Source organism: Papilio machaon, chromosome Z, assembly GCF_912999745.1.
Source record: "Papilio machaon chromosome Z, ilPapMach1.1, whole genome shotgun sequence".
NCBI classification, from domain to species: Eukaryota; Metazoa; Arthropoda; class Insecta; order Lepidoptera; family Papilionidae; genus Papilio; species Papilio machaon.
The window spans coordinates 7619387-7632575 of record NC_060016.1 but is presented as its reverse complement, the minus strand read 5'-3'; the positions used below and the strand labels follow the sequence as shown (position 1 = coordinate 7632575).

The 13189-nt window shown below is 34.1% G+C and overlaps 1 protein-coding gene across 1 annotated transcript in view; it reads left to right on the top strand.

Annotated features, from left to right (window-relative positions):
* Positions 1-13189, top strand: part of LOC106717088 (homeobox protein caupolican) — a 47902-nt gene that overhangs the window by 20365 nt on the left and 14348 nt on the right. The window contains exons 2-3 of the mRNA XM_014510799.2: positions 3072-3416; positions 7161-7270. Of these exons, the coding sequence (XP_014366285.2) occupies positions 3072-3416; positions 7161-7270 (455 nt within the window). The remainder of the gene's footprint in view (positions 1-3071; positions 3417-7160; positions 7271-13189) is intronic.

Below are 13189 nucleotides of genomic sequence, written 5' to 3'. Positions count from 1 at the left end.
ATAAATGTGTGAGACACGCACCCACTTACAGAGTGTCAGTCTTATCGGAAACGTTTTGCTACAAATGTAACGTATGCACTATTTGATAAACCCGTGCGTCTAATAATCTATTCCACTTTTAGGTATTTATTGAGATATCATTCATTTATCACATCTCGTAAACACACCCGTTTTATTGTTGCAGTAGGTTAGTTAGCCGACCAAAGTACTACATTTGTGACATCTTCGCTTGTCGTTTCATTATATTCCAGTTGTTTGTGTTATTTCCGCGTTATCATTTATGATCGCTTCAATGTTTTAGTTGTGCTTTGTTAGATGAAGGAGGCACTTTAAAGTCGGTAAATTCAAAGCAATATCATTGGATATGAAGATGATAGTTTGCAATAGATATAAGTACTTTATAATAAGTTATTCAAGATATCAGAATGCGCAAGTACGTGCTTCAGGTGTCCTCTTAGATTCATCGAACGCTCTTATTCTATAATAGGTCCTATCTAGGACATTATGAATGCTGAATAAAATTCAAAGATATAATTGCAACTTGACACATTTTAAAGAATACAAATATATCACATAAATAATTCGCTGAAAATAACTACGAAATAAAAAAACAAAATACAAAATGATGCAATATCTTACTACTAACGCCACCTATGAAGTAAAAATTATAATAAAGTCAATATTAGCATGGCACACGAACCTATAAAGACAAAAACGATCGATGAAGCAAAAGTAACTAAGAACAATGTTAATTAAATAGTTGAATAATAAAATATATAACGGAGTAAGCAGTTCATAGCTGGCCGGGCACAAAGTCGGAAGTAGTGCAGAGTCCGCAAACTTTAGTGCCTACTTAATGATAACACGATGCTCATAGTTTCACTGACTAGTTTAAATTCATTTTGCGCTCTGTAAACGTCTATATTATGCACTGACTGTCACTTGGTATAAATGTCTGCATTGCTGAGAACATGAAACACCAATTTATATTAAACACAGAAACTGTATTTCCCAGAGGGTATTAAATAGGTAATGAAACTAAAGCGTCTCCTTCTCTTATTGAATCTTGTAGCTTTGCTCATTTAAGAATTAGCTTAAAGCTATAACAAGCAATAGATAACGTTTTGATATGTGATTCTTTGATTATGAATCTTCGATCTAACGTCGAATACGAGTATGATGAATGTGCCCGATTTGAAAAATACGTTTAAACCATCTTACGGACACATGTATTTGTTTACAACTAGCTTTTACCCGCGACTCCGTCCGCGCGGAATAATAAAAATAGAAAACGGGGTAAAAATTATCCTATGTCCGTTTCCTGGTTCTAAGCTAACCTGCACACCAATTTTCAGTCAAATCGATTCAGCCGTTCTTGAGTTATAAATAGTGTAACTAACACAACTTTCTTTTATATATTTAGATTACTTTTAGTATTGTAAACACTTACAAAATTACTGTCTTAAAAGTTATAATTGTTTTTCTATTTCCCTACTAGAGTAAGATAAATGTCTTAAAAATATGACTATATAGCCAATAAGAGACGCGCTGCTTTCGCGGTAAGTTCTAACAGAACATATGTAAACTTACATAGGTGTAGAAAATGGCATAAAATAATAAAAAAACAACATGACAGCTGCAGTACGAAAAAGATCTTGTGACACTTTTTCACATTGAAAGGAGGGGGTAGTGAACTATAATAATTTAGTTTGACTTTTGTCCACCGGTTCAGATATCCTTGTCGGTCTATGAAATAGATATTGTCATTAATGTCGGCAATGCTAAATAAATTATGTCGGATTGAATCCTTTAAAGCACCGATGTTTATTTCACGTGACTGGATGATATACATTTAATTAATATAGTTAAGTCCAATGGATGAAAATCATATCTAAATGTAACACACATTCGCGGTAGCAGTGTTGCGAGCAAGGATTAAATAACTATGCAGGGTTAGTAACGTAGGTAATGTAGGGACTCGACGTTTAACGGCTTCGGGATTACCTCAATAATTCCCTCGGCACAATAAATGTTTTTAGTTAGTCGAGGCGAGGCGCGGCACAGTAGATCGAAATTTTCTAGTAGCGGGTAACATGGCGCGCTGCTGTGTGCTTGTTACCGCTGACACCGAAGCCATATCTCTAACGGGCGGGTCACAGCTCGTCGTGACTTCACTACACTTACGTACATACCTTACACTATTTACCTTATAAAAGGTTAAAACGTTTTATATTCTAATTATCTTACCATTTACTCAACTAACTTGTTGACCGAAAGCTTTTCAACACCTATTAGAATTTAACGTCACAAACGTCACTACGGATTAATATACATATTCTAAAAGATTTATAATCGAAAATAACATATTCCTTCCGGTAATATCCTATAATAACAAGGAAAGGACACAAAAGTTATAATTCTTATTTTCTTTCAACTGCCTGTCACAGAGTTGTATCACAAGCGGTCGACTGGCATTTCTCGGTTTCTAATCCTATTGAGAACACATCGATTGTTATCCCGCTGAAGACCATTTTTCATTCCAATGACAAATATTTAGAAAGTTATTTATACACGTATGAATTCTTGTCGGGCTCAATTAAGAAGGGCAAACGTGCTCGGTCTCCACTGACGCTTTGTGTTTAGATATCAGACGGATGTTTATTTTGCGACCGCGACATCCATTCAGGTAGTTCGGCGAATAAATCTATTATAACAACAATACGCCAGCCCTGATCCCCATTGTCGGCGTTCGACAATCCCGAGTCGCGTCGCATTATTGCAACGATGCATAATCTAATTTCTTCATATGCATCAAAAGGGTTGCGGTGCGTGACCGATTTGCGTATGGATCATCATCACTGACGAGGCGTCGGCTACGCCCATGATCTACCCCTTCGTCTCGTTAAAAGCTCATTTATTATTTGACGCTTTACTGAATCTGTATCACATAATTATACTGCTTTGCTTTGCGACTGTGCGCTGCGCGTTCGGAGGCCTCCTATTTCTCAGATGTCTGCAACTGCGAATGGTTAAACGCGCCATAAAGGCATTTCAAAATTTACAACTTACAGAGCACCATATCGACAGCCTCCAACAGTCCGCCGCCGGCGCAGGCGGGTGTGAGCGGCGGGGGCGGAGGCGGCGCGGGGGGCCCGGCACGACCGAGCTCGCCCGCCGCCGCGCCCCGATGCTGCGACACCGGCCGCCCTATATTTCAAGACCCTATCACAGGACAGACAGTGTGCTCGTGCCAGTACGAGTTCCTCAACTACCAGCGTCTGGCTTCGGGCGTGCCGCTGTCGATGTACAGCGCGCCGTACTCGGAGGCCGCTGCTGCCACCGCTGCCACCGCTGCCGGCATGGCCGCGTACTTTCCTGCACTCTCCGCTGACCAGCCGCCCTTCTATACTAACACTGTAAGTACATACAAATGTAGTAATTATGATTGGCACTACTTTATTAGGTGAGGTGTACAGAGTTTGTCTTTAGTTGCGTACAAAATATCCTATCCAAGGGAATTTATAATTCGTCAATTTTTGTTGAAATATGATATTATTTGTTTCATGTAATTATAGTAAACTAGCTTTTACCCGCGACTTCGTCCGCGCGGAATAAAAAATAGAAAACGGGGTAAAAATTATTCTAAGTCCGTTTCCTGGTTCTAAGCTACCTCCCCATCAATTTTCAGTCAAATCGATTCAGCCGTTCTTGAGTTATAAATAGTGTAACTAACACAACTTTCTTTTATATATATAGATTACAATACAATTTTCGATTTTTGATTGCAACAATAACATCAATCAAACTGTCTCAATACGAGGTCAAGTAAAGTAAACTGTACGATTTAAATAAATAATAATAAAAAAAAAAACTTAAACAACGTCTGGAATAAGTAATGAAAACTTCTTGCTAAACTTTATATCATTACATATACATAAACTCATATCATTATACTAGCCTCGTACATTCGTTAAACAAAAGCTTACAATAATATAGAGTTGTCATCACAGAGTTAATATTTAAATTGATATACAATGATACTATTAACGTGTTAATCACACAAATGACAGGCTACTAACTAATTAGATCTATTACAGTTAATGTGACACCGGCCAAAGACGAGACGGTTATTAAATGGAACGGATTATCAATCCTCAGTCGAGAAGCTTACTGTTTATTTTTTATTCTCCTCCGGTCCCATCATAAAAAGTATTACCTTAAAATAATTAGGACCCGATGTCAAAATAGTACGCTACAGAGGCAGCTATAAGAATCATTCACAACTTTAAGTAGACGCAACAATAAGCTTTACTGCACAAAGAATACGTATAAATTAGAATCGTAATCCGATGACGTATGTTCACCTGTATATCATCTCGAAAAAAGGTTGTTTCCTACCTCGCTGCAGCTTAATAACTTAATGCGTTTAACGATTTCTTTCTTAGAGATTAACATTTTTATATCGCATGGCCTTTAACAGAGTACAAACAGTAGTTATTCATTTATAATTTACGAGCTTCAGTATTGTTATTGCCAATATATATTTAACTGGGGTATAACAAAGTATAGCTTCTTTATATTCAATACTATTCGTATTTATACCATTAAAATTGTTACATTCGCTCTAGGCATAAAGTTATAAAACAGAGAGTCGGTATTAGACTGAGAGTTACCGCCGCGCCGCTTCGACCGCGTGTGGGTGACTTTGAATGATAATGATCGTAACAACATAAAAGTAGCCACGGATCGTAATATATGACGTGTAGTAAAACTTTGGAGGAAGGTGTTAAAAGGTGGGGCCGTGAACGTGTCCCGGTAGATGATTCAATCATTCATGTAGATATGATCGTATATCATCGGTGGCGAAAGTGTTAAACCGAGCCGTGCCTATGAATGGAGTCCTGGTCCTTCGTTTTTTATTCCTTCATCTTTTTTTTATTATCAACAACTTATTTTCCATTCAATTCCTAGAAGATTATGCTTCAACGCATTGATGCTTTTTATTGAACAATTTTTTTCATATTAAAATAATGTACAAAGTCAATGTTTTGTTTGTCGCAAATAAAAATCTAGTAAGAAAAAAAATTCTTTGAAAACATTTGTTGGTTAATTTTGATTCCAATCCGTCCGCACTTCGCACATGTGGCACCATCGCAGGAAGTGGACTGTATCGTACTGAAAAAATTATAATTTATAGTTCTAATGAAGCGACTCGAAAATAAATCTCTACCTCTCTAACGTCTCTTAATAGATTTGTGGTGCGATGCTCTTATGAAGATGTTATGATATAGCCGACATTTTGACAAATTCATAAAGTTTGAAAATGATAATTGTTTTGGACAAAAGTTTATAATATTCATTTTTTTTTTTATTTCCAAAGATTTATTTCTCATTGCAGTTTATTTAAGTATTACCTCTAGTTATTGTAATATTTTTATTAAACTTTCACACAAATTAACTTAAATTTAAAATCATACGATTACAGAATAAATCTGTGTTCAAATTAAAAAAGAACTTGGTGATTGTGATTGAAGAATCAACAAGGTCTCTACACTTACATCACTATCGACCAGCTCATGCTGGCATGTTCTCCGCAACATTGATCGGATTATAAACATGTTTCTACTATAAAAATATACCTAGCTGAACATGTAATTAATGTAGATTGAATTACGGCACGGTTCCATTAAACCACCTATGTTGGTATGAGTATAGATTATATAGCTAGTTGTTTTTTGTTCTATAATATTTTGATACATGAATATTTTCTTTATTAATTTGTCAATATCTCATTACTAACGCTTGTACTAAATAAAGTCGAATTGTAATTCAATATTCGCCTTGATATTTCTGTTTGTGCCGTTTTTTACTACATTTCAATGAAACAAATATTTCTTATTAAAAAAGATTAATTACGTTTGATACATATTTATAGAGATATTGTAAAAACTATTCCGATGTTATGTAGATAAACTGCATTAAGAGTTCGAAGAAGCATTTCTATCGTTGGTGGCTTTCAGCGGCAAACGGTCAAATATCGTTTCCCCTCACAATAAATCCGAATAACAGATTCGCGTCACAGCTTAGTACAATTATTTGAAGTAACAGAAAACTGGAATTATATCAAAAAGGTCGCAGCAACAAAGAGCGACAGCGCGACTGGATTACGCTGTCGTACTTGAGTAAAATTTATTATCGGATTTTCGATTCGGCCACCAATGAAGTTGTTGGGACAACAAAATCTTTTGATAGATTTATCCTGGTTGACCGCTTTAGGAGTCGCCCCTGAGGTATTTTTAATGCATCGCTGTAAATTTTTGTGCCGTGCACCGCTGTCCGGTCCTTTACGCAATTTTACCTTATAAAATCGTACTAATAATAACTTTGTATATTATTACATTATCAGCGCAAACAGTTAATGTAACAATTGAATTCTTACCTACCGTTCATGCAATAGCTTCGGCAGATTACTATCTAAATAATTTTCTATGTAGAACAAAGGAGGACAACAGTACGATAAGATTTATATCGAAGTACTTATTTGTTTGATTATTTCATAAAACACAGAACGAACTCAATTCTTAAACAATCTATAAACAAATATGTTATAAAGAGCGATAGTAAAAAAGCAGTTGACAAAGCTCCCCACCGCACCGGTCTGTATTAATATAATTATGTCGAGACGTATCAATAACAAGAAACTAAAAAACACAGGCATTTGTCCTCAGAAAGATGATTGATGCGTGAGTCAGATATCCAAAGCCATTAAATAATAATAGTTAAGACGAAAGGATCGGAGCGATCGATCAAGAAATCAATCCGACTAGAAAGAGCGCGCTCATAATGGATTACTTTAAAGCTACTGGAAATGTGAAAGCAGATTTAATAGACTAATTTACTGAGATTATTTGCTTTATTCGCTGACAAGTGAACGTCTAATTGAAAAGGGTTATGAAGCACGGTAACGTTTTGAATATTAAAGAGAGAGAATGTTTGTTGAAGTCACGATTGTGCCACATACTGTGTTTGACCTCTTGTGATCTAATTAACAGATAATACACACGCTGTATACATTATCGTAACCTCACTTTGTCGTTTAACGTTTTGTATTATTTTTATCATTTTCAATATAAATAAGATTATTTGTTTTTCTCCAACAGGCTGCAGGAATCGAGCTGAAAGAAAATTTAGCAGCGAGTGCTGCCAGCTGGCCCTATCCCACAGTTTATCACCCCTACGATGCGGCATTTGCTGGATACCCTTTCAACGGGTGAGTTTTTTTTTTATCATTTTGAACAAGAAAGTGTTTTTTAAATATCCGTTACTTCAACGACCACATATAAAACATCACAAGACAACTAACGTATAAAATAATAAACAAAAAATAATTCGATTTTAGAACAATAAAAAGTATAATCTAACTTGTTTTTGTCAACATGTGTAGTCGGCGGAATTTTATTAACATAATATTATTTCGGAATTGATAAGTGAGAATAACAGAGCTAAGGACGCATGCGGGAATGAAAAGATAGTTGTAAATATTTTACGAGGTGCCGAAGTGCGATTGACAAAAGACTGCGCAGCGTTGCCATAAATTATTAGTGCTACTAATAGCACACGTACAATACCGCTGCGCTCTCGGATAGCTGTCCACTTTATTCAATATTAACGCTGCTCACGGGTATTCCCAATCCGTAGCTCCCACTGACAGCGCCCAAGATTTTAAAGCTTGGCATAATTAATTTTTGAGCGAGTTACTGAAGCGGCAGGCTCGTACGGTATTGGACTCTCAGCGTTTTTAATGGATAAGTCCCGACGCCGGCAATATCGACGTTCGTTTCAAACGTGCAAATCTACAAAAGAAGTAAAAATATTTTACAACGCCCATCGAGTGCAGTCCATCAACTGCGCGCAGTAAACGTTATGGAAGACGAACATGTCGCTATAACGGATCGAATTATGCAACATCGCAGCTGCGCTTCGTCGATTTTTTTTATTAATATAGTTCAATTTAAATAGTTGAATTCATTATTGCATAAAGACGTTCTTAAAGGTAAAGGAAACATTATCAACGTTCACACACATGTAGGTAGATTTGATATAGACAACACTCTTATGTAAGGCGATAGCGGTAAATTGTAAAGGTTACAGAACATGGATTTATTAGATATGAATATTGTATCAGATTATCGACACTGTATCGGTGTTTGTCGGCAAAACGAACATGTCGCTAACATGGCGTCGACGCCTAATGCGCAATCACGATCGATCAACATTTTCGAAACATTATCTTCTCGAACCGAACTCGCCTTAAATAAAAAATATATATATTAATAATACTTTGACCATACGCCTGAGCATGTTTTAAACGAAATATCTGAGGTAATATTAAATACGTTTTAAATAACGTATTATCTACTAATGCGCCGAACATTTCAAAGCTAAGCATTTCATAAAATTTTAATTCATGATTAAAATTTGTTGAATTTGAGAAATGGGCATATAAGCCTACTAATAAAATGCCAGTTTCTTGCATTCACTTAAAGTGATATAATTAAGAACAGAAGTCATTAATGAGTGCTAGAATTTCGTTGTGATTGAAATTAGCTTGAACCAAATAACTTAAGGAAAAAAGTAAAAGAGATGTGTTATATTCTTTCCGTAGTTCAAAATAAATTATTGATAATTATAGGTAGGTATATATTTTTACACCTTATTTGTGATTATCTTTTGTATATAAATATCTGTAATACGGTAGTTATCAAATTGATAATTAACATAAAGGAAATATATATAAATAGGTACTAGTGTAGGTACAACTGTTTAAAGTCTTATATATAAAATTCTCGCGTCACAATGTAGTTACCATACTCCTCCGATACGGCTTGACCGATTTTTATGAAATTTTATAAACATATTCAGTGAGTCTGAGCATTGGCTACTGTCTATTTCTCATACCCCTATTAAGTTATTTTTTAAATGCGCGCAGACATAATCGCTGGCGACAGTTAGTATTTATATAAAATTTAATTAAAATAACTATACAATTAACAAAATACGCGCTAGCCGTGGAATACGTGGAATAGAGAGCCCATACAACTGTCTGACGTCATCATTGAAAGCATTTTTAATCTTTGATTACCAATTAATAAATAGGTAGATGTTTAAAATTAAAATATAAAATTATCAAACGTTTCTTGACAATCGACTTAACTTTTGAAACATATTTTTCTCTTGAATCCCATATATTCATAAATTAAAAACGCGAACATAAGTTATAAAAGCTATGAGTGTTCATTAAATTACGATGTTATTGTGCTTTTTAAAGAAATATTTACGACTTCGAATAAAAAAAAATGGTCTAGCACTTACGGTATCATGGCTAAAGCGCCTCAGTACATGCGAGCCGACTACACAATAACATGTTTTTGTTGCATTTTTTATTAATGTCCGTTATTACTTTCACGCCCTGTGACGAACTGAAGCTCTTTTTTGTTGAGTTGAACACTAACTATCGGGTAAAATGAGCTCTAAAATGCGCTATCGATGAACCCGGCTTGAATGGAAAATCTATCGGCCGTTACACTCACATTCACACGTCGGGGTTTTTTCCAAGCGCCAACGATATTTTTCAATTATAACGATTTTCGCTTCAATTAATATCGGGTAACACGATTTTTCTATATTGTTGTCATGTTATCTTTTTGTTAATCTAAATAAAAACATGATTAACAGCGGGTAATGTTCACGCGTCGTCGGTTTCTACACGCAATTAAAGAAACGCTAATTGACTATTGCGGATCAACAAAATATCGTAATTAGAGCCAATGCAAAGACAATGCGTGATTATTTAAAATCAATTAAAATAAATTATTACGAGTACATACTAATCGTCTTCGTTGGTTATGATATACCGAACCTAATTTACCTTACAAAACCATGATTTTTGACTGCCAAGAGAATGTAAAAAATTCGTAAATAAAATTTAAAACTTTACTGGTCCTTAATCTGTCAGCGCCAAAAGCGACGAGACAACATAAATTGTGAAAATAACGTGGAAATTAAAAAAAAACTGTATTACACCAAAAATATGTTTAAACACGTGTTTAACATCAAGGCTTACCATTTTAGATATACTAAATTTTAGCTGTGTCAATAGTTTGAAAAAAAATAAATTATTTTTTTTGACAATTCAGGTGCCTTTTGCTTGATTGTTAGTTTATTTTATTAATTTAGTAATTTGAATATACTATGTTCTTTAATTGAACATAAATTACACAAAATATATTTGTCTAGCCAAGATAATTAATATTACCTATACCAAATTCAATGTCTTACTTTACATTTACAAGTTATTAATATTATGTTCATAAACAATTAAAGACGGTAAATTCAATTTACAACTACACAGACATCATAAAGTAATGAATAAATTCACTTTACAGAATATGGAATAAGATAACATTATTTTTGCTCTTATTTTTACAATCAAGTTGTATATTTTTAAAAACTTTATCTGTATCAATATCGTTTAAAGAACTTGTAAATTTATTCCGCATGAATTTTTATGATATTCAAACGAGAACAAAATAGAATATTATAAATAATAACATAAAAATTGCTTTTCAAAGCCGCCTTTGTAACTACTTTGATGAGTTAACATAATTAATTTGTAAATGTTAAAAATATTTTATGTGTTTCGTTTATCATCCTTATCCAGTGAAATTAATGTTATGGTATTTGTAGGTATAAGAACCGTAGTTTTGTCAAGTCCGTATATGTAAAATAGGGGACAATCATACATATACGAGTATATATATATTGATATATATTGATCTTTATACATAGCAGTTATATAAGAAGATATGAGTGTAAACTTATTAATAAAGCCCCGTACGTGAATGCATGTTGTTGCGCGATATCCGAATAGTGACCATTGAATGTCACAATCTTGATTTCTTGACAGGTTCGTTGATTCCACATTTACATGTAGGTACGGTGGAATTATAGTACAATCCAAAATTTATGGCGGCTCGGAACTTATCAAGAAACGCTGCGAACATCACTATTCTACTTATGGGCGGAATGTAAAGGTATACGGGGGCGGGGCAAACACCTGTCCGTATTTTCTTCAACTCTCAGTTGAGCCACCTACGAAGTCATACGCTAAAAGCCAACCACGAGCCGCAATAAAGTTTGTATACTATTATACATGTTTCGGTACCGGTTTTTATCAACACCGATCATAATACTATTAGTCGACTCGCAAGAAACCTAATTTTAATTACGTGTTTGTTTTTCTACATAATTATGCTGTAAAATAAACAGTTGTACGAGTATTAACCCGATTTTTATTTCATCAAATTAATAGCTTTAATTTTTTTTTTTTAATAACCGATATGTGACAGGGAACAACTTAACAAAAACGATAAGGAGAAAAAAAGAAAAATAGCTCAAAGAAAAATCAACAAAACAAAAAATTTAATTTTTTTTCAATGTTGAGCTTTTGCTCTCTCTCTCACTCTTTCTCTTTTTTAAATGTTATTTACTAGACTATTGATTTTCATAAGTATAAGCTTTTAAAGTTTCACTATGATAGTTTTAGTAATGTGGATATATCTATTCAGACAATCGGAAGCTTATGAAAGCTAGCTCATGTAGCAAGAATAATTTCCTTTGTACGTTAGTCAGTGCGTTAGCTCCAAGATAGCAGCACATGTATGTTTTGAATTGATTTAAATTCAACTTACTAAAGTTAGGTTTTGTCCAAGTGGGGACAAATTGGAACAATAACTGGCCAAAAGTTTGCCGTAAAATACGAAAAAAATTATGAACTTTATAGAATTAAAATAAAGTAACAAGAATATCATCAAAATTGCATTAAAATTTCACACGTGATTATTGTAATTGTGCATCACGCAAAAATGAAGACACCCGGTAAATAAATCAGTCAAAAAGTGCATATAACGAGCGTAAAATAGCATAATTAATGGGTTTTAGGGTTGGGGGGGGATTCGTGCAACAACGGTGTAATAGGCGGCTTTAGGGAACATGCAGGTGCTATCCGGCCGGTGCTTATCTGACGCATCTCACACCTTATACCCGTGTTGTCGACCATTCGTAATGTTCTCACAAATTTTTATAAAATTGAAAGGTTGTCACTCAGATTATTATAAGTCTATTAAGCGACAGCGACAAGAAACTGTGACATATTTTATATATTACTAGCTGTCGCCCGCGACACCGTCTGCGCATCATTAAAAAAACGTAATAAGTAGCCTACGTGTTCTTCCAGAGTATGTAGTAGAGTATGTGTTCTTCATCAGTGCCAAATTTCATTATGATCCATTTAGTGGTTTCGGAGATACCTTCAAACATCGCACTTATAGTATTAGTAAGATTAAGATGTCAGTGCAACACTCTAATGAAGTAAACAGAGAAATATTAAATTCCACAATTAATCAGGATCAAGCAAAGAAATCAAATCTAATCAAATATTTTCTGTGAATGCATTCTTACATTTAATTTACATATTAATTGCGCACTAATATTAAAGTCAATATAAAAGTTCTTAACGAATGCTGTACAATTACGCCGATAAAAAAATGTTTTCGTGTTGATATTTAGATAATGTATACTGTTAGGTAAATTTTATTTAACGAGTAGCAAGTTTAAGATCAAATGCAATAAAATACAAAGTTGCCTGTTCATGTATTATTGGATAGAAACAAGATATAATCGTATATGACAATGTCAACTTTATAGTCAATAGAGGACTGTCAGTCAAGTTATATAAATAGATGTAATTTTAATACTTGTGGTAGAAATTTTCTTTTGGAAAAGATTACACTGCCTACTAAAGTTACTTATTGTATTTTCACTTAGAATAATAGTAACTTTTTTCTAATAAACATTAAAAGTATGTAACGTATCTGAATTTGTGGATGTCTATGGTCAGCGGTAGCTTTGACGCTTGCTCGTTTTCCATTTTAAAATAAAAAAAAATTGTATACTTCTGTATTTTTAGTTTGTACATTTGTATAACTACGTCACGGTAATTATCGAAGAATTTCAAGCGATTTTTAAGAAAACACTTTGTGTAAATTTCTCACCGAATTAACCTGACAAGTTTGACATGACGACGGTTCTATAAAATGATTCTGACAAACAAAACCCTCATTACCTCTCT